This window comes from Martes martes (assembly GCF_963455335.1).
Source record: "Martes martes genome assembly, chromosome: 4".
Taxonomy (NCBI): domain Eukaryota; kingdom Metazoa; phylum Chordata; class Mammalia; order Carnivora; family Mustelidae; genus Martes; species Martes martes.
Genome location: NC_137891.1, coordinates 110,354,476 through 110,378,330, shown reverse-complemented (window position 1 = coordinate 110,378,330; position 23,855 = coordinate 110,354,476). Strand labels below are relative to the sequence as shown.

At 33.7% G+C, this 23,855-nt stretch overlaps 1 protein-coding gene across 1 annotated transcript in view; it reads left to right on the top strand.

Moving 5' to 3' along the window:
- Nucleotides 1-23,855, top strand: part of PTBP2 (polypyrimidine tract binding protein 2) — an 84,678-nt gene that overhangs the window by 13,481 nt on the left and 47,342 nt on the right. The window contains exon 3 of the mRNA XM_080801986.1: nucleotides 12,599-12,674. Within this exon, the coding sequence (XP_080658112.1) occupies nucleotides 12,599-12,674 (76 nt within the window). The remainder of the gene's footprint in view (nucleotides 1-12,598; nucleotides 12,675-23,855) is intronic.

Genomic DNA, 23,855 nt, shown 5'->3' with positions numbered 1-23,855 from the left:
TTGTTTTTTTTGTTTTGTTTTGTTTTTTTAATTGATGAATAGAATTTGGAAATTTTACATTATACTTATGTTTTAGTTTTAAGAAATTTTTCTTTAACTCAGGTTCTTACATACAGTGATTTTATTTTGAAAGTTTTTTGAAATTTTTGGTTTTCACATTTAAGGCCTCAGTCTACTTGGAATTTAATTTTTGTATGTGTATGATCAAGGTTTAATGATTTTTTTCCCCCTACGGGTAACAGATTTAGTATCAAATTAATTGAATAGTTCATGTTTTTTCCCCAGTGATCTGCAGTGTCAGCTCTCAGGTTTCCATACATGCATGGAACTCTTTCTGAACTATCTATTCTGTTTCATTGTTTATTTGTACCATTGTGTCTTAATTTACTGAAGCATCTTGGAATCTTGTGGGGTGAATTTCACAACTTTGTTCTTCAGAATTGCTTTGAAGAACATTTTCTTTATCATGTGTATTTTAAGATCATTTGGCTGAGTTCCATGAAGACTTTGGGTTTCTAGTGTATTGCACTAAGTTTATAAGATAATGGGGGGAGTATTTACATTACCAGTACAATAAGATGGCAATACTTAAAGGGAGAGACCTATAACATCTCTTTGAAAAATTTAACTCTTTCTTCCATATAACATTTTCTCTAATTATAGAGGTTGTGCTTAATGCTTTAGGCAAAAAGGAAAATAAATTAAATCAGCAGTGATTTTACCCAAGTTAATCAGCACTATACGTACTTCCATCATTTCCCCTGTGTATTACAAGGATTTTAAGCAGCTTATATGTAAAGGGTGAGGAAAGAGGGATACTTCTTTGACAAATAGTTCAGTTTCTTCCAAAGTTAGTGGTTTGTTCAATGTTTTCCTAGAAAACTATGTTTTACTGGGCTTCAGATTTCTCAGAATTGTATAGCATTTTTAAAATTCTCCCCTTTGTATTGCTGATATCAAACATTTATATTCTGTTTATTTCTCTTGTCAGAGACATTATTTTACTAGTCTGTACAATGAACCAGCTTTTCTATTTTTTTTGTTTCCATAATTCATTAATCTCTGTTTTTATCCTTATTTTTCTGCTTCATGCCAGACTTGTTTTTTAGTCCACTTTAGATCCTGAACTCATTGACTTTCTTGTTTAAAAAATACATTCAAGATGAAGGAAGATTAGGTGATACTTTTGGCAATCAGCTTTTGCTTTTAGAGGTCTCTCTTAAGTTGAGAAATAATTGACATATAATGCTGTTAGTTTCACATGTACAGCATAATGATTTGATATATGTGTATGTTATAAAACAATTACCTGGGTAGGTTTAGTTAATTGTATGGGGTGATAAGTATATCACCCCATATAGTTAAAAATTTTTTTCCTTATAATGAGAATTTTTAAGATTTTACTCCATTAGCTCTTCAACGCGTACAATACAGTAAACAGTAACAGTGCTGTTCATTGCATCCCCAGAATTCATTTATCTTGTAACTGCCAAGAAAACATAACTTGTATGTTTTGGCCGCCTTCATCCATTTTGTCTATCCTCGACCTCTGGCAACCACCCATCTGTTTTTTGTATATGTGAGTTCAGTTTTTAGTTTTTTGTTTTTGTTTTTTTAAATCAGATTTTACATATAAGTGAGATCATACATACAGTATTTGTCTTTATCTGACTTAGCATAATACCCTCAAGGTCCATCCAAGTTGTTGTAAATGGTAGGATTTCCTTTTTTTTTTTTTTTAATGCCTGAATAATATTCCACACCACATTGTCTTTATCCGTTCATCCATCGAAGGACATTTAGGTTAGTTTCCATGGCTTGGTTGTAAATTCTGCAGTGAACATGGGGATGCAGATATCTTTTTTGAGATAGTGATTTCCTCTCCTTCAGGTAAATTCACATGAGTGGGATTGCTAGTTTGTATAATGATACTTTTAAAAAATTTGTGGGCGGGGGGGACCTTTACTGTTTTCCATAGTGGCTGCACCAGTTTACATTCCTACCAGTAGTACACAAGGAATCTCTTTTTTCCACATTCTCACCAATGCTTTTTATTTCTTGTCTTTTTGATAATAGCCTTTTTGACAGGTGTGAGGTGGTACTTCATTGTGGTTTTGAATTGCATTACTCTGATGATCTGTGATGTTGAGCACTTTCTTACATACCTATTGGCCATATACCTGTCTTCTTTGGAAAATGTTTATTCAGATCATCTGCCCATTTTTAATTGTTTTACTTTTTTCTGAGTCATATGAGCTCTTTATATTATAATTCTTGGATATTATCAAGTACCATAAGTATCCCCTTATTCCCAGGGGGTACATTCTATCCAGTGGATGCCTAAAACTAAATAGTACCTAATTCTGTATATATTGAGTTTTTGCTGTACATGCATACTTGTAAACTTTAACTTACAAATGAGGTACAGTAAGTGATTAGCAACAATAACTAATAAAATAGTACCACTTATAGTTAGGTGAATTTGATCTCTCTCTCTCTCTCTCTCAGAACGTTTTATTGTACTGTACTTACTCACCCTTCTTGTGATTCGATAAAATGGCTATGTGATGAGATGAAGTGAGTGAATGACATAGGTATTGTGAGGTAGGATTAGGATGGTATTGATCTTCTGACAGTACTTCCGAAGAGGGATCATCTGCTTCCAGACTGCGGTTGACCACGTGTAACTGAAATTATAGATAAGAGGGGACAACTGTTTATGACTTGCAAATATTTTCTCACATTCTGGAGATCTTTAGGTTGCCTTTACTTTTGTGTCAAATCCAAAAAATCATTACCTAGGCTGTGTTAAGCAGCTTATCACCTATGTTTTTTTCTAGGAGTTTTATGGTTTCAGGTCTTATGTTCAAGTATTTAATCTGTATTGAGTTAATTTTTGTGTATGGTATGAGGTAGTAGTCTAGTTTCATTCTTTTGCATGTAGCTGTTCAGTTTTCCTAGTATCATTTATTTAATAGACTTTGTTTCCCCATTTTATGTTTCTGGCTACTTTGTCATAAACTAATTGACCCTAAATATGTGGGATTTTTGTTCCATTGATCTATGTATCTGGTTTTTATGCCAGTACCATCCTATTTTGATCACTAGTTTGATTCAGGAAGTGTGATGCCTCCGCTTTCTTGTTCTTTCTCAGAATCGCTTTGGCTATATGGATCCTTTGCAGTTCCATACAAATAGTAGGATTGTGTGGTCTATGTCTGTGAAAAATGCCACTGGAATTTTGATAGGGATTGCATTGAAACTGTAGATTGCTTTGGGTAGTATGAACATTTTAACAGTATTGATTTTTCTAATCCGTGAGCACAAAATGTCTTTCCATATATTTGTCAATCTTTTTCATTTTAATTTTTTAAGCTTCATTATTAAACATTCAAGATAACATAAAAGTGGTATGAATGGTACAGTAATACACAGATCCTTCCTTTTGGAGAATATTAAAGGAAATCTAGATAATTTCATACCATCCCTAAGTATTTTATTGTGTGTCTCTAACAGATGTAATCTTCTAAGGTTGCTTTTCATACCATTGTTATACTTAAATAAAATATAAAATAGTTTGTTAATATAATCTAATTTCCAGTAGTAGTCCAACTTTCCCAATTACCTTGAAAATGTCTTTCCCCCCTTTCAAATCAGGAATCAAGGGAAGTCGATATGTTGATTTAGTTAATGCCTTCTAAAAAAATTTTTTTTGAACATTTTTAAAAAGATTTTATTTATTTTTTTGACAGAGATCTCAAGTAGGCAGAGAGGCAGACGTGGGGGTCCAGTGGTGAGGGAAGCAGGCTCCCCACTGAGCAGAGAGCCCCATGTGGGGCTTGATCCCAGGACCCTGAGATCATGACCTGAGTGTAAGGCAGAGGCTTAACCCACTGAGCCACCCAGGCCCCCCTAGTGAATGCCTTTTAAGTCTCTATAAATCAGTTTACCTTCCCCTCTCCCTTTATTGCTTTTTCTTTTATTGATTATTAGAGAAACTGGGTCATCTATGTGATTTTATACTTTGTTGATTTCGGTGATTATACCTCCGTGTCATTTTATATGTTCCTCATACCCTATTTCTTGAGATGAGGCTTGATCAGATTCTGACTGACTTTTTAGCAGGGATATTTTGTAGATGCGCTCTTTGTAATTCCTATTGTATCACACCAGGAGGAATACGTTTAATTATCTTTGTGATGTCAACATTTATTAGTAGGTTCGGGTTTTGTTGGTGTGATGCATCTAATATAGAGTGCGCCATCGTTTTTTCACCTTGGTTTTATTAGCTAACGATTGCAGTTCATTGGGCATTGCAAATATAGTTACTCTCTTTACTCCTGCATATTTCAGATTCCTCTGTTAACTTTTTACATCAAGTATTTGTCATGCTGGGATATCCTTTTTTATAAGAAAACAGGTTAGATTTTGACTTTAAAAACATTTCCTGATGAGTTGGTATTGTAGTAATTTCCAGTTTAGCCACTGTGAGTTTTTTTGTTGTTGTTGTTAGAATTATTGTGGTGGCAAGGACTTTTACATTTATTTTGCAGTCTTATTGCAGTGATCCTTCTTTAGAGTCTTTGTTTCATCTTGAGCCAGTAAGAACTCATAACACAGATAGCTTTTGATACTTACTTGCTTGAAGTACCGTTGCTTGGTCCAGACCTGTCTTAGCGATTTCTTTATGAAAATTCTGGTTCCTTTGGGTGGGTAGTGGTCCTTAGAGACCACAGTAATGTGAGAGCAAATGTGTTAATTGCTGTTAGGTTGTTATTACTTCAAAGCTCTTTTAGTGGACAGAGCTAGTAGTGTTTTGAAGACAAATACTGTGAGCTCATTTGTTATTTTCAGTTCATATTTAACTTTATAATTTTTACTTTTCTGATTTTATATTTGTACCCTCTTGTACATTGAATGTTTTTGCTTGCTAATATTAACAAAATACTACATATGTATACTAGCTTTTTTTAAAGGAACATCAATACTACACTGACATTGTAATTACTGAATATAGTTTGAGGTTTCTTTGCAGTTATTTTTGTCCTTATAGTGTAATTACAGAATTCTGAAGTTTATTGAGAGAATTCTGTGTGTGGTTGTACTAACAAGTTGATAGTTAGGTTTAATGGTTTCATTTTGCTTTTGATTTTTAAGGATCCCCCCATTTGGGGCTTAATTTTCCCAAGTGAAAGTAAAACAAACTACATTTATAATGATCCTTAAATTCCTGTCTACTCTAATTTGCTGTTTCTGTCCCATTATAGATATCATTTTCATTAATTTTTGGTTTATACTCTTATACAATAAAACAAACGTGACCTGCTTCCTACATTCTCTCTCCCATCACCCTAGAGAGAAAGTGGCAGTGTATACAGACTATAACAGCTATAACTTCCTTTTTAAAGATAAGTGTATCCTGGAAATCATTCCATGGCTCTACATGGAATTTTTTTTTTTCCTGGTACCTCTATATAGAAAGTACATGAGTGCCTCTGTTCCCAGCAGCCTGCCCAATTTTTAGAGTATATTGTTCAGTGATTGGGGTTTTGCTAGTCTGATACATGAGATGGCACTTAAATGTATTAATTTGAATTGGTTTTTATTGTGAGCAAGATGAAATGGCTTTTCAGTTTAATCCTTTGCCTATTTTTTTTAATGGGGGTAATGTCTTTCTAAATTTTCTCAGGTCTGTATTTTAAGTTTATATGCTCGTTTTGATCCAAGGTATTTGGGAACCATTTCAAAATTTCATTTAATCAAGCTAAAACAATTGAATTTTTATTTTTCTTTTTCCTCATCAAACAAAATGTCTTACTGTGTTTGAGCAAATATGGTTTGTGCAATTTCTTCTTTATGGAATTTATTGAGTTACTGGTTACATAGATTATGATCTGCTTTTGTGACTTTCATGGGTATTTAAATACAAGGATGAATTGCACATAACTGAAACATAACAGCTTGAGAACTTAAAAAACTATGGTACACCAGTATACTAGAATGCAATGAAAATGTTGATAAAATGAAGTGTATTAGTAGTGTTGAGTTTTTAAAGAATCTCTAAACTGTTTTGTTAAATGAAAGGAAGACGGTGTGAAGCAGCATTTGTGGTGTGATTCTCTTCTATGAATATTAGAAACAGATAAGTATAAGTTTTTGAAAAGGAATTATAATAAATTTAATGATTTTTGAGCTGGGGAGAACTTCACATTTTCTAATTTTTTGGACTTGAATTTTCTAAATATTTGGATTTAATTAATTGAATATTACCAATGCTGTTGCATATGATTGGTGTTCTTTTTAATTTCCCTTCTACCCTGCCATGAGTAGTGACTGCCAGGAATTTTTTATCCTTTTTATATATGATTTTGTCATGTATATGGCAAAAATATATTATTCTGTGTTTTCTTGAGTTTTATGAAAATGGTATGCCCATTTTATGTTTTCTGTGACTTATGTTTTACTTTAACAGTGTTTTTAATTATTAGCTATGCTTTTGTAGTAATATTCATTGCGTTATAGTATTAATCTGTGAAAATACCCTGATGTATCTCTTTTCTTGTTGGAATTCACCTGGCTCATATACCATTTTGACTTAAGAAGAGTGCTGCTCTGAACACTTTTGTACTACTTGGTGCATGTCTGCAAGTTTTTGAGAGTATATATTTAAGAATAAATAGTGCTACAATGTGTAGAGTATGTTGAGCTTTTCAAGCTAATACTAGATTATTTTTCAAAGTATTGCTCCAATTTATGTTAACATTAGTATATAAGAGTTCTTGCCATTTCACATTCTCATCAGCCATTGGTCAAGTATTAAATTCATTAATTTTTAACATTTTAGTGTGTAATATTTTCTTTGGTCTTTCTTTATATTTTCCTAATATTAGTGAGGTGTTAGATCTTTATTTTTCCCTCAGTATGTTTATGGCCATTAGTGTTTCAACTTTTGTGAAATTTTGTCAAATACCTACTTGTATCTTTGCCTAATAAAAATTATTTAACCAGTTTTGTAGGTTTTTTTTTTATGTATTATTGTTACTGATTTTCTATTGATTATATGTGTTGCTAATATTCTCTCCTAGTTGGTAGTTTTCCTTGGCACTTCTTGATGCTGTGTTTTGATGAACAAAAGCTGCTAATCTTAATGGATAGAGTTTTAATATGGCTACAAGTTCTCTGTGCCATCATAATTAAAATTATTTATGTGTTCTTTTTCTACCCATTTAAATATTTCCCTTGTTCTTTTGGGAATCTTAGCTGTTGATTGATGGAAATCTTTAAAGCAGTCTCTAATAATGGTTTTTAAGTTTCTATCTCTTGTTGGGATACAGTTTCTTTTATAGAGATTTTGTGGCCACTGTAGGAGAATTTATTAGTAGTTTTCATGGTTCATTTTCTTGTGTTTTAATTTAAAAAGTCCCACATATTCAGATCATGGAGATATTTTCATACATTAAAAAAATTTTAAAGTTATGCCTTTTACAGTGGCCTCTAATTCATCAGAAAATTATTTTTTGTGTATTGTATTATGGATCCAATTTCTTTTTCTTTCTTTCTTTCCCACCCCCCACCCCCCTTATAGAGATAGCCAGTTAAAATTACAGTGCCATTTCTTCACATTTTAGGTAAATATATGTTAGGGTGAAGGCTAAGTTACTGTATTAAATGCAGAACATAGTGTTATAAATAGACAAGTTTATTTCTCATAAGCTAAAGTCCTGCTGGTTTAAGAAAATGGTATCAGTCTCCTTGATGAGGTTATTCACTGGTTCAGCTTTCTATCATCTTGTTGCTTCATTATTTTCTAAGCTTTTTTTGTTGTCTGCATGGTCTGATAATATATAATTGTGCTGTTTATTTTTTCCTTTGGCTATTCTCACACTGAGGTTTGTCTGTTCTTTTATTTTGTTTAAAACTCAATTTTGTTTTTTATTGATCCTTTCATTGTATCATTGCCATCAGTAGTCTGTATTTTTATTGCGTTGTATGAGTTAGTGCTTCCCCACAGCTTCTGGTAGGTAGCTAGCACCCAGTGCACATCTCCTTGGCGCAGCACCTCTATGTTTAAAGAAATACTCACTAAGTACCTGCTTTTCTGAGAATCTGGCTTTTCTCATGAACTTGATGTTGGTTGGCATCCTTGCCCCCATGACTTTGGGTCATGGTTCCTTCCTCTCCAGAAAAGAAAGTCTTTGGGCAGTTCTCAGTCCTGAAACCTAACAGAGCCCAGGGACTCTAGTCAACCTGCCTCAGTCTTCAGTTCTTGCTTGCCTTCCGGGTAGCTTCAGCAGGCCTTCTACCTGCGAGTGGTAGATGGTACTTAGAAACCTTTCAAGTACTGGAATGAATATAAAATGTCATTTAATTTTTCTACTCATACTGTTTTTTACACCTATTTTTTTTCTTTTACATGCAGATCGTATCTTTGCATGTTAACATTTTCCTGATTTGTGGGATGTTCACTTCTCATGAAATGTTTTTTTTTGTTACACAGGAGAAAAAGTTACTGTGGTCAGATTTAAAAAGGGACACCAGTGTCTATCTTAACACTTAATTTCCTTTTTTAATTGAATCTACCATCACTTGACATCCATCTTAGGTGAATTTTGTGAATATGTATTTTTAGTAGAGATTGTTAATCCAAATTTAAGTTTTAATTCAGTTTGTTTCAGCAGTCACTACTGTGGAATATCTCTCAATCACTATTTTGTTGAGTCATTTGATTTTTTTTTTTTTAAGATTTTATTTATTTATTTGACAGAGATCACAAGCAGGCAGAGAGGCAGGCAGAGAGAGAGGAAGGGAAGCAGGCTCCCTGTAGAGCAAAGAGCCCCATGCGGGGCTTGATCCCAGGACCCTGGGATCATGACCTGAGCGGAAGGCAGAGGCTTTAACCCACTGAGCCACCCAGGAGCCCTGAGTCATTTGATTTTTTATCTCTCTTCCAGCTTAAGTGTCTATGCCAAGATAGATCAAGTAAAACTGTGCCATCAGTTAATGTGGAAACATTAATATTTTCAGTACTATAGAATCACTTATTTTGGGCATAGAACTGGTGAGCTTTATACTCAGTGGAAAGACCAACATAATTTAAAAAAATGTTTATAAACATTTTCAGTAATTTTGGTAAAAATATCTAGAATTTCAAATAACTTGATATTCTGCTCACTCAGTTATGAAGGCTGTTAAACCTGCTCTTGTAGCAGCATGTGTGAAATCGTTTGAGGGAGAAAGAAAGCCCACAAATAAAGGATTTTTTCTTTTAAGAAATTAACAAGACTTTGTCATTCTTAAACATACACCGTAGGAAGGAGAGGGTGTCCTGCATGCATCACATCAAGATTACAGGCTTTCTTTTATACTTCAGTAGATCTAAGATTCCTCACTCCTCATATCCAGACTTACTTATGAATCCACTGGGATGGAAGCATTTTGACTCATACAAACATCTAAAAAGCAAACTGATAAGATGTATTGAAAAGAATTCAGGTATACTTTTGAAAAGTATGGGAGTCTTTGTTTTTTGAGAACTAGGGCAATTGTTAATAAGCATTCATTCACTTATTTAGTCAACAATTATATGTGCGCCCTGTGCTTGGTTGTCACTTGGGAATATTATAGTGAACACTGCCCATGTGGGCCAGGCATGCCGTCTGATAATCAATGTTTGTGTATCATAACATTTAATCCCAAGGATTTTGATGTAAATGTTCTCTCCATGTTACGAATGAGGAAGCTTAGGATAGTTAAGTAATTTCCTAGTTATATAGCTGGTAGGTGGAAGCTAAACTATGAGCACCTTTGCTTAATGCCGTACTGCATTCTTGGCTGTAAAAACAATGAAAATTCGGGTGCCTGGGTGGCTCAGTGGGTTAAAGCCTCTGCCTTTGGCTCAGGTCATGATCCCAGGGTCCTGGGATCGAGTCCCGCATCGGGCTCTCTGCTCCGCGGGAAGCCTGCTTCCTCCTCTCTCTCTCTCTGTTTGCCTCTTTGCCTACTTGCGATCTCTGTCTGTCAAATAAATAAATAAAATCTTTAAAAAAAAAAAAATGAAAATTAGGATAATCTCTCACATCAACAGTCCAAAAAAAAGAAAAAAAAACACATGATAATAGCAATAGGTACAGAAAAAGCATTTGACGGAATCCAGCATCCACTTAGAAAACCTAGAAGTAGTTTCTAGTTTTAGGAGAACTTCCTCAGCTTGATGAAAAAACATCTACGGGGCACCTGGGTGTCTCAGTCGATTAAGCATTTGCCTTTTCAGGTCATGATCCCAGGATCCTGGGAGGGAGCCCCACATCGGGCTCTCTGCTTGGCAGGGAGCCTGTTTCTCCCTCTGCCTGCTGTGCCTGACACTCCCTGTGCTTGTGCGTGAGCGATCTCTTTCTGACAAATAAATAAATAAAATCTTTAAAAAACTCTACAAAGAAACTACAGCTAACATCATACTTAATGTGCAGAAACTCAGCACTTCGTAAGATTAGGTAGGAGCAAGGACATTCCCTCTCATCAGTTCCTTTAAACATTCTATTGGAAGTTTTTGCTAATGTGGTAGGGCAAGGAAAGGAGACAAAAGGTATACAGATCAAGAAGCAAAACATAAAATTATTGTTTGCAGATGATGTGATAGCCTGTGTAGAAAATCTGAAAGAAATGACAAAAAATCTGGAACTAATACACTATTGCAAGATACAAAGTTAATATACAAGTCAGTTGCTTTTCTATGTATCAGTGGTGAACAAATGCAGTTTGAAATGAAAAACAGTACTCTTTTTTTTTTTTTTTAAGTGATAGAAGTATATTAAGTGAAGATACAGAAAAAGCTCTCAAGAGTGAGAGGGGTCCCAACAGCGTTGCCTAAAACACAGTACTCTTGACAGCATCCCAGAAAATGAAATAGCTAGGTATTAATCTAACACATAATATAGAAGATCTTTGTGAGGAAAACTACAAAATTCTGATGAATGAAATAAAACCCAAAATAAGTGGAGAGATAGTCCATGTTTGTGGATAAGAAGACTCAATAGTGTCAAGATGTCAGTTCTTTCCAACTTGATCTATAGATTTAATGCAATCCCATTTAGAATCAGAGCAAGTTATTCTGTGGATATCAGCAAGCGGTTTCTGAAGTTTCTGGGCAGGTTGGGGGGGGCACAGAAGATACAAAATAGCCAACACAATATTGAGGAAAAACAAGACTATAGCTTTGACACTACCCAACTTCAGCACTTACTGTGAAGCTACAATAATCAAGAGAATTTTTTTCTGGTGAAAAAATAGACAAATAGGTCAGTGGAACAGAATAGAGAGCCCAGTGTAGAGCCCCCTGTAAATACAGTTGACTTATCTTTGACAAAGGCTCAAATGCAATACCATGGAGCAAATACAGTCTCATTAACAAATGCTCCTGGAAACAGTTGGACATCCACTTGCAAAAGAATGAATTGAGACACAGTTAACGCTCTAAAGAAAAATTAATTCCATGGATTTAAGGTTTCTCCTTATCTTTTCATGGTTTGATAGCCCATTTTGTTTTACTTCAGAAAAATATCCCATTGTCTGGACATACCACCGTTTAGTTTTTCATTCAATCTACTGAAAGACTTTTGGTTGTGCCCAAGTCTTGACAACTATGAATAAGGTTGCTATAAATATCTCCGTGCAGGGTTTTGTGTGTACATTGAATTTTCAGTTCCTTTGGCTAAATACCAAGGTGCACAATTGTTGGATTGTGTGGTAAGAGTATATTTGTTTTATAAAACTTCCAAACTATTTTTTAAAGTAACTCTCCCTCACCAGTGATGGGGTTGGGGGAAGGATGAATAGAGCAGAGCATAGAGAATTTTTTTAGGGCAGTGAAAATACTGTATACAACACAGTAATGATAGAAATATGTCATTGTATATTTGTTCAAACCCATTGAATGTACAGATCAAGAGTGAACCCTCAGGTAAACTGAATTTTCAGTGATTATAATGTGTCACTGCAAGTTGATCCTTGGTAATAACTGTACCACTGTGCTGGGAGGTTTTGATAATGAGGGACACAGTGTATGTTTGGGCACAGGGAGTATATAGAAATCTGTTGCTGCCTTCTCATTTTTTTTTTAATTTATTTATTTGATAGAGATCACAAGTAGTCAGAGAGGCAGGCAGAGAGAGAGAGGAGGAAGCAGGCTCCCCACTGAGCAGAGAACCCGATGTGGGGCTCCATCCCAGGACCCTGGGATCATGACCTGAGCCGAAAGCAGAGGCTTTAACCCACTGAGCCACCCAGGTGCCCCTGCCTTCTCATTTTTATTGTAAACCTAAAACTGCTCTTAAAAAATAAAAGCAGAAAAAGAAAACATTTTTATTGTTGATAGTGAACCAATACTTAGGTGAAAGGTTGGCTTTGTGGAAAAGGGAGAAAGATTGACAAGAAAGTAGAGTTAATTTTTCTTTTTTAGGGGTTGAAATTTTAAGCTTTTCCCAATAGTATAACACCTGACATTTGTTTTTCAGTGAATATTTGAAAAATATAGGTAAGTGACAGGTTCATATTTTTAAAGTTAAGAGATGTCTTATGCTAGTATGTTTTTGTTTTTTTATAGAGAGGATCTGACGAACTACTCTCAGGCAGTGTTCTCAGTAGTCCAAACTCTAATATGAGCAGCATGGTGGTTACGGGTAAGTGTTTCTTTCTTGGGTTGCTTAATTATTTGCCATTTTATGGGGCAGAATATTAAAACTAAAATTTAGTCTTTTATGAGAATAGCCTTTTCTAAATTTATGTTAAGTGTTTTAAATGTTTCTGTTGAAATGCTACAGAGTAAAATTTTAATAGAGTATATATGTGTAAAAAAAGTGTAAAAAATTGTGTAAAGTGTGTAAAGAATGTATTAAAGTAAAAAACCTAAACTTGGTGACTTCTGTGGGCAAGTACCTAAGTCTTATTGCCTTTTTTTAATCACAAAAATATAAACCTTTTTCTTTCATGTTCTAAATCCTCTCATTCTTGCCCCTTTTGTACTTTTGTTTTTAGTTTTTGTGTTTGCGTGTCTTAGAATATTTTTTACATAGTCCTCACCACCCACCCCCTGCCCGCCCCACTTCCCTGAGGCATATGTTCCAAGACTCACAGTGGATGCCTGAAACTGCAGGTGGTATAAAACCCTAAATATACTATGCTTTTTCCTATACATACATACCTATGATAAAGCTTAGTTTATAAATTGGGCATATTAAGAGATTAACAACAACTAAAAATGAAACAATGATAACAATATAGTATTATGAAGGGTGTACTCACTCTTTGTCTTCCTAAGATGATGTGAGATGATAAGATGGTTGTGTGATAAGATGAAGCTAGGTGAATGATGTAGGCATTGTGATACAGTGTTAAGGTACAGTATCTCAGAAGGTCTGCTTCTGGGCTGTGATTGACAACTGGTAACTGAAACCATGGAAAGCAAAACTGCAGATAAAGGGAATTACTGTGTTTTAAGTATTCTGCATCCCACAAGCTCTAAAGCCCAACTAAATAAAAATAAAGTTTGAGCTACATAGTTGTCTTTTTTGGTGTGTTTTCGCCCTTTTTTCTTTGCTCTAATAATATTTTAATTCTTTGAATTGAGTTCTTTAATGTTCTCTCCCTATGATCTTCATACTTAGGATATTTTTCTTGTGTATGTGTGAAATAACATTGTTAGTTGTTTGTAATGTCTGTCTAAACAAATATAAACTCTAGTTTAGTTTTATGGACCAGAATTTGAATCTGATGATGATGATGACAACAACAACAACTGAATTAGTTTACCTTATAACCCTGCATTTCACATTGTTTACCTAAAACCAGAGTTCCTTTCGTGAATTACTTGCTTGAGGAATTAATTGTATTGGATAGTAAAAGGGTTGTAAAAGACTAGAAGCATTTTGATTTACTTTAGGTAGCTACTGCTTATGTTATGTACACTTCGGCACACACATGCACATGCCTGGCAGTTCAGTTAAATAAAAACTATAATGAAGTACTTACCAAATATAGTCATAATGGTATGAAAATGAATTTGCCCACACATCATTATTATTGGCTTTTCCATGATTATGAAACAAAGTCACTAGGCCATAATTTTGATAGTCAAAGTATGGTATACAAATAATTAAACAGGTTCAAATGTCTGTAATGCTGCTTTGCTCGTTTCATTTTTTAAAACAATAAATGTAGTGATGAATAGTTGAAACATTTTAAAAATTAATATGTAGGGCTATGACAGAATAACTGATAATAGCCTTCCCTTCTCCCCCCAAGATGCCCTCCAAAATCAAAAACTATGAAATTGTATAAAGTATATTGGAAAACTGTTGTCTGGAATTAATGAACAGACAGTAGTAGATAATCTCTGAAAGAAGGGAATAAGATCATTATCACATGAGGTGAATCCCTTAATCACTTTGGCTTTCTGCCTTGGTTTATATAGCACAGGAAAGGGGAATCTAAGCAGAGTATGGAAGTCTTACTGAGCCAAAAAGACAGATTGGAATTCAAAGCTGTTCAGACATCTGGGATTTGTGGAGAAGGGTCCTGGAAAAGGTAGCTGTCCAGAGGTTTAAGCATGGAGCAGGGATCAGAATTCAGTGTGGGGATTCATTTGATTGAGCATTTTTGCATAATAGCTGGGCTGCCTTTGTGCAGGTTGAGAACTCCGCATGGTCTGTCAGAACTGAGCTGCTTTGGGGCTGAGAGCTAGAATGGTGGTTCCAAAAGGTGTTTAGTGCTCTGAGACCTTAGAGTTCTGGAAAGTCAGAATGCAGACATCTTGGCGAGAAACTCAGGCATTTAATTTAGACTACAGAAAGCCCAGTCTTGTAGAGAATGGATCACACACTATATTAAGTGCCAACCTTAAAACTAAGTTAAGAAACTGAGATAGTTTAGCCTTACAACACATTAGGGATCACCAGTAATTTAATTGCTTGCCTAAACCAAACAGTACCCCCTAAGGAAGACATGATTCAGTCTTCATTTTGTGAACTGTCATTCACAATATCCACCATACCATTAAAAATCACAAATTATGGAAAGCATGTAAAGCATGAACTTTACTTCCATAAGGTAGAGAAGTATTAAATAGGAGCAGACACCAAAATGATAGATAATGAAATTAACGGACAAGGACTGTAAATATTTTTAAAGCTATAAAGGAAAATACTGTGTAGTGAGTGAACACATAGAGGGATGTGTTAAGAGAGAAAAGAGAGGTAGCATATAGAAATCTCTGAAATATATTTGAGATGAAAAACTCATTTGGGCTAACAGACTGGAGACAACTGAAGAAAAGTTATTGAACTTGAATGTACATGGATAGAAATTAAGTTTCCCAGAGAGAAGAAAATGTATCAGTCTAATACATGTATAAGCTGTCTAATACATGTATAATTGGAGTTCCAGTGAGGAAGTAAAGAGAATGCAGCCAGGTATATTAGTTCAAGTAGTAATGGTGGAAAACTTCTAAAATTTTACGAAAAATATCAAGTTGGATAAATAAAAAGAACCATGCTTAGGCACATAATAGTCAAAATATTGAAAACTAATGATAAAGAGCAAATCTTACAGTCAGGAAAAAGCCATCTCACAGGTGACCAACACCTTTACTAAAGGAGGGGGGGAAGCTAACTTTAGATTGAATAGAATGACACTACGTAAAAACTTGGATTTGCAGGAAGTTACCAGGTGTACCGGGAATGGCAAATGTGTGTGTAAATTAAAAAGACTTTCTTTTATTCCTTTGAATCTCTTTGAAAGATTGTTTATGTACATTTAAAAAAAACCTTTGTATTATGTGGCTTATTTATATATGTAGACGTTCTTAGGACAACAGTTAGCACTAAGTGAAAATAGAATTTTACAGTTACAGTGTTTTTATTACTTATATAAAATGATAGAATATTAACTCTAATGTAGATTCTATTAAGGTTGTATATTGAGATGATCGCCAAAAAAAAAAGATACAAGGAAGTATAGTTAAATGTGAATAGAGAGAAAGTTGGAGGACTGATTTCCTATTTTCAAACGTTATTACAAAGCTGAGTAATCAAAACAATGTCACATTGGCGTAAAGAAAGATAAGTAGATTAATAGAACAGAATAGAATCCAGAAATAAACCTATGCAATTATGGACAGCTAGTTTTTGACTAAGGTAGCCATATGTTTAAATAAAACAAAACACCAAAGTTGGATCTATATCTCATACCATAGTTAAGAATTAGCTCTAAGTGGGCCATACATGATGTAAATAAAATCTAAAATTATAAAGCTTCTAGAAGACATAGTAGAAAATCTTTATAACTTTGGGTTAGGACCCTAAAAGCATAATCTATAAAAGAACAAATGGGACTTTGTGAGTTTTTAAAACTTAAAGTATTTCGAAAGACATTGATAGTAGAATGAAAAAATAAGCCATAGAATATCTGAACATCTTTCTGAAGCATATAGCTGATAAAGAACTTTGATCCAGGATATATATAAATTTGGACTGTATAAGCTCTAAAACTCTAAACAACCCAATGTAATAAATTGACAAAAGTACTTGATAGTTCAGCGAAAACATATGGCAAATAAGCACATGAAAAAGATGCTCAAGTATTAATCATTAGAGAAATGTAGGTTAAAACTTAAGTGAGGTAACATTACCCCTTATTACAATGCTAAAATTTAAAAGATTGAGAAGATTTAAAAGTATTGGAAAGGTTGTGGATGAACCATAGCTCATACACTGTTGGAAATGTAAACTTGTAGAACTACTTGGGCAAATAATCAGGCCATTTCTTAAAATTTAAACATCTATGAAATGATGCAGCTGTTTGTCTCTTAGGCATTTATGCATGAGAAATGAAGGCATATGTTCACTTTAAAAAAAAACTAAAAAACTCAGACGAATGTTCATAGTAGTTTTTTTTGTAATACCCAAAGCTCAAAACAATCTAGATGTCCACTGGCAGCTGAATAGATAAATAGATTGTAGTTTTGGCATTGTATTCCATTGTATATCATGAAATACCACTCAGTCCTAGAGAATAATCTATTATCCGCCCAACGTGGGGCTTGAACTCATGACCTCAGGATCAAGAAGAGTCTCATGCTCTACCAACTGAGCCAGCCAGACTCGCCTAGAGTAAGCCACTGATATATGTAGTAGCAGGGATAAATCTCCAAATAATTATGCTGTGTGAAAGAAGTGGGAAAAAGGAGTATGATTCCATTTACATAAAATGCAAGGAAATGCAAACTAAAGCAGTTTGGATTTGGGTGTGGGGAAGTGCAAGGGGGACTTGGTTGCAAAGAGTAAAAGGAAATTGGCGGGGGAGGGACATGTATACTTTTAGTATTTCTTAGAGAAGATTTCATGGATGTGTGCATATATCAAAACTTGTCAAATTGTATGTCTTAAATATATGCAGCTTATTGTATGTGAATAAACCTTAAAAGGGCTCTTTAAAAAGAAAAAGCCCATAGACAGTTTAAAATGGAATACTATCAAATATTAGTGCAGTGCAAGAAAAGAACACCACCAAAAACACTGGGTAGTTTAAAAAATAGATGTTAAACTAACCTCTAAACACAAAACTATTGTGTAAAAGTAAACTGGCAAAAAAAACCCCAAAACTTTATTCTAGTGTAGTAATCACTAGCTAGCTATATGAGGCCATGAGCACTTGAAATGTGCTATTCCCAGTTGAGATTTATGTCTGGTGCATGTGTATTTCAAAGATTTAGTATCAGAAGTAGTAAGAATGCAAAATACTTCATTTTTTAAAATATTGATTGTATGTTGATACGGTAGTATTTCAGATATATTGAACTGAAATATAAAAATTGATTTTATTCCTTTTTACTTTTTGATGTGGTTAATAGAATATTTAAGATTATATGATTTGCTGAACACTTCTTTCAGACATTACTGATCTGAGAAGTCCAGTTAAAGGCAGAGATTGTCAGACTGGATTGTCAGACTGGTGCTAACTGTAGTACCTATTACTAGAGTCAGACTGAGGTAGAAAGACGCAGAATGAAAGTAAAAAGGGTGGAAAATAATATCTGTGCAAACAACAAGCACAAGAAAGTTGAGATTATTTTAACTTCAGTCAGTAGAATTCAAGACAAGGAGTATTACCAGATACTAAAAAAGCATCTTTCATGTGTTTAAAGGGTTAATGTATTGGAAAACGTTTGTATGCTGTAATAACAGAACTTTAGCATTCATTAACTATATAAAGCTAAAGAGAGAAATCTATAATCATTGTTGGATATTTTAAAATTAGTTGATTTAACAGTAATTGATAGGACAATTAGATCTTTAAAATAAATACATAGAGGATTTGAACAGTGTTGTTTTAGCTGGACTTAGCTCATATTCAGGAAACTGTACCCTGACTTCAGAATAACTTTTCAAGTGTACATAGCACTGTGATAGACTGACTATATTTTAGGACATAAAATAAACTCAATAGATTTCAAATGGCTGAGAGCTCATGTAGTATCTGATTGTCGTGAAATATAAGTAGGAATCAAAAACAGTAAGAAATCTAAGAAATTGCCAAATAATTTGAAATTGAACTATGTGATTCTGAACAATACATGAATTAAGAAAGGATAAGGGTATCTTTCTGACTGAATAAAAGTGAAAATATATCAAAATTTGTTGGCTGTAATGCAAGAAAGTACATGGGGGGAAAATATGTCCACACCTATATACTTATATTAGAAAATGCTTATATTAGGCCAAAAGTTTAATAATCCTATATCAAAACTATAATACCGATATCAGGAATGAAAGTAGAGGTACCAGTACAGATCCTACAGAATGTTAATAGGAAAATAAGGCAGTATTACAAACAACAGTGCCAATAAATTCAGCAACTTAGGTGAAATAGACAAAAATGCTTTAGAAACCTGATTTATCAAAAGTGATATAAACTCCATAATAAATACAGATTAGCTCTGTGTCTGTTACAAAAATTGAACTTAAAATTTCTCCATGAAGATTACTCCAGGCATAGGTGATTTCAGTCAGGTATGAAGCTTCAAAGTACACTTTTTCTTCAGTATACTTTTTCGGAAAATAGAGAAGCAGGGAATACTGCAAATTCTACTTTATGATGCTGCTATAACTGATGCCAAAATCTAACAAAGAAGATGTAAGGAGTCAAGGTTTCAAACTAATATATTTTATTAACATAAATGCAGACATTCTTTTTTTTAAATTTTAAATTTTTTATTAACGTATAATGTATTATTAACCCTGGGGGTATAGGTCTGTGAATCTCCAGGTTTATACACTTCACAGCACTCACCATAGCACATACCCTCCCCAATGTCCAAACCCCAGCACCCTCAAGTACAGACATTTTTTTTTTAATTTAATTTCTTTTCAGTGTAACAGAATTCATTGTTTATGCACCACACCCAGCACACCCAGTGCTCCATGCAGTACGTGCCCTCCATAATACCCACCACCAGGCTCCCCCAAGCTCCCACTCCCCACCCCTTCAAAACCCTCAGATTGTTATCAGAGTCCATAGTCTCTCACGGTTCATCTCCCCCTCCAATCTCTCTCAACTCCCTTCTCCTCTCCATCTCCCCATGTCCTCCGTGTTATTTCTTACGCTCCACAAATAAGTGAAACCATATGATAATTGACTCTCTCTGCTTGACTTATTTCACTCAGCATAATCTCTTCCGGTCCCATCCATGTTGATACAAAAGTTGGGTATTCATCCTTTCTGATGGAGGCATAATACTCCATAGTGTATAGTGTATATGGACCACATCTTCCTTATCCATTCATCCATTGAAGGACATCTTGGTTCTTTCCACAGTTTGGCCACCGTGGCCATAAATGCAGACATTCTTAACAAAATGTTAGCAGATCACATCCAGCAATATGTAAATAATAATTCGATAATTATTAATTGAGGCTTACTGGAGGATTGTAAGGTTTAACATTTGCAAGTGAACTCAGTATAATTTATCACAATAATAGAATGAAGAAGAAAAAAATTTCATGTCAATAAAAAGAGAAAAAGCATTTGATAAATACAACATTCATTCATGATAAAAATCTCAGAAAACTAGCAAGATAAGGGAACTTCCACAAGGCAAATAAAGGTCTAATAAGAGCCTAAAACAAATTCCATTCTTTAATAGTGAAATACTGAATGTTTTTTCTTGAATTAAACAGGAATGAAGTAAGGATTTCTGTGTTCACAATTTTTCCAGCTTTTTGCTTACATAAGTGCATGTAGAATAAAAACCATAAATCTTAAAAAGGAAGAAGTAAAACTCTCTTATTCACAGTCAGCATTTTTGTTTTTATTTTGAAATTGAGTTTAATTTTATTATATTTATTACGTTTGTTTAATTTATTAATTACAGAGAAGTGTAAGTGTTTCTGGCAATTCACAATACCGTATATGATATTTGGTTACTATTTTTAAGTACCTGACTTTGTATAAACTTGCCATTCAACTATTTGCTATGTAGTTTTTTAAAAATTTAAATTCAACTAATTTAAGTTAGTTAACATACAGTTTCAGAATTTAATGATTCATCACTTCCATATAATACCCAGTGCTCATCCCAACAATTGTCCTCTTTAATATGCATCACACATTTATCCCATCCCTCTACTCTTTTCCCGTCTAGCAACCCTCAGTTTGTTTTCAACTATACACTCTCTCATGGTTTGCCTTCCTGTTTTTACCTTATTTTATTTTTCCTTCCCCTCCCCTTGTTCATCTGTTTCATTTCTTAAATTCCATATATGAGTGAAATCACATATTTGTCTTTCTCTGACTTACTTTTCTTAGCATAATACAATCTAGTCCATTCGTGTTGTGCCAGCATGATTTTTAAAATAAAAAACCCAAGGGAATCTACAAAATATTTCATAGAACTGATCACCGAATTTAGAAGGGTTACATAATACAAGTTCATTATACAAAAATAGTTTCCTGATATTATTAGCTAATTATTAGAAAATGAAAATTTAAAAAATGCATTTATAAAAATATAAAGACAAAATATTAAGGAATAAATTTGACAAGTAATGTGGGAGACATGAACACCAGTAACTATACAAGACGTGGCAGAGAGATTAGAGACCTAAATGAGAAAGAAACCATGTTCATGAATCAGAAAGCTCAATATGTTAAAATGTCATTTTCTCCTAAATTGAATGGAATTGAATCTTCAAGTCAGTCAAGCTCAACAGGCTTTTAAATTGAGATTGACAAGTGGATTCTCAAATTTATGTGGAAATAAAAAGGAATCTAGATGAACTAAATAAAACCATTTCCAAAAGAAAAAAGTCAACACGATCTAATTTCAAGATTCATAGTAGACTTATAGTAATCAAACAGTTTAGTATTAACAAGATGAGTATTTACAGAATAGTGTGCAGAAGTAAACACCTACATTTAAGGTCCACTGATTACTTACAAAGGTGTCTTGGTCATTCAGTTGGAGAAATGGTGCCAGAAAACAGTTGGAAACACATATGAAAAAAAGAAACTCAAATTACTTAATACAGTACAGAAATAATAGATGAATATATACCTAAACCTAAAAAATGAAATGTAAAAGCTTTTTTAAAATAATTATAGAATATATTCACAACTTGAGGTAAAGATTTATTAGGGAAGACACGAAAACCACTACCCATAAAGCAATAGTTTATAAACTCCACATCTTACCTAAATGAAAACCTTCTCATCAGAAGATGTTGTTAAGGTAATGAAAAAGCAAGTCACAGATTGGGAAAAGATACTAATATTCACATATTAATACATATTTTTGACAGAGGACTTCTCTGCAGAATATAGAATTCTTTCTTTCTTTGAAATAATTATTTCCCATCTATAAATACAAATAGCCTAATTTTTGAAATAGATAAAAGAAGGTATATGAATGGCTAGTGAGCACATGAAAATACATACTAGTCATCAAGAAAACACAAGTTATAACTGCTATGAGGTATCTTGTCACGCCAGCTAGAATCTTGGCTAAAGTTAAACAGATTGGCAACATAAATGATGCAGATATAGAGCAAATGGAACAATTCACCATGGCTGGTAAAAGTGTAAAATAGTTTGGAAAACAGCTTGGCAGTATCTTATAAAGTTAAACATAAACATGGCCTATCACCCAGTACTTCTACATTTAGGTTTTTACCCAATGAAGGAGACTTGTACAATATGTATATAAAAAACTTTATTCATGATGGTCCCAAACTTGAAATTACCAAATGTCTGTGACACAGAATAGGAAGATGGGTCAATGAATTGTGGTATAATATAGTAGAGTACTAATTAGTAACAAAAGAATGACTATTAACAAATACAAAAACATGAGTGAATATTAAGACAGTATATGAAGCACAAGAAGCCAGACAGAAAACAGAAATCACTGAAATGAATCTGTGATTCCATTTTTATAAAGTTTTATAAAGAACAGATAATCCATTTTAAGTATAAATGTTGCCTGTGGGTGTTGGGATTAACAAGAAGTACAAGGGAATTCTCTGCAGTATTGGACATGTTCCATATCAATTAACTAAGTTGTGCAATCCAAAATTTGAAACAGTAGGCTATCTCTGGGAATCATGAACTGCCCTTAGTTTCTTGTTTTTTTTGGCTGGAATGTGAAATATGAGGGGGGGAATGACTGAAGTTGAGTCCATATAGGTAGGGGTTTGGATATAGGATTTGATTTGCTGAGGACTTTAAACTTTACCAGATTTACATTTTAAAAAGGATTTTTTTTCATTTGTATTTTGTGTGTGTGGGAGGGGGTCACTGCTGTACATAGGGCAGTTAAACACTTTTATAATAATCTGTTCCAGAGATATTAAGGTGTCCTCAGTTTTAGGTTCTTAGAATATGGAGGACATGATGTATCAAGAAATTAGAACTTCTCAGTTATTTGGAAATAGACTAGTTTGGGAGAAGTATTAGTTTAGGCTTAGATTTGATGGATTTATGGATGATAGTCCCATTAAAGGGAGGATAGTGGAAAGGGGGATTTGTTTTTGGTGGAAAGAATTGTCTGTTAAAAGCATGTTTAGGAATGATACTTAATGCATTTTATGACCAAAAAATGAATTAAGTCTTGGAATGATGGAATAATATTCCTTAAAGCCCTGTTTTAACATAAGAAATTTATATGCATTCAATTTATTTTACCTTTATTCACAGTGGAAACATGGAGTTTTAAGATTTTTCCCCCCTTAACATAAAAAAGATGAGAATCTGTTTATGTTCTCAGAGTCTGATTTGAATATTGTTGCATATAAGAGCAAATGGCAAAAAAGACCTTTAAGAACTAGTGATTACACTTGCCTGGAAAAATATGCTATTGTCATCCAAGTGTCTCAAAAAAGGTACTTTTATAGACCATATTAGGAAGAAATTTCTATGGTTATCAGATACAGAACAGCATTTCATTGTTATATTCCAGATTTATCCAAATTGTTTCCTCAAATTTACCTTACTATAGAATTTTGTTTCTAAAAAAATCTATCTCAATGGCCTTTCCGTTATCTGTCTAGACTTTCTTTCTAAATATATACCTACTTGGTTTTTGTGTCAAAAAAATAATTTTAGAAGTAACAAAAGTTAATGTCATGAGAACCTTAGTCTCAGGTAAATATCTACTAAGTTAGTGTATTAAGATTAAATGGTAAAGCGTTAGTTCCTTCAGAAATAAAAGTGAAACATTATAAAAGAAAACAACTAGCTCCAATAGTACTGAGATTAGATTTCATTGAAAGGAGTTTATAACTATTTGTTAGTGGGAAGGAGCCTTGACAACT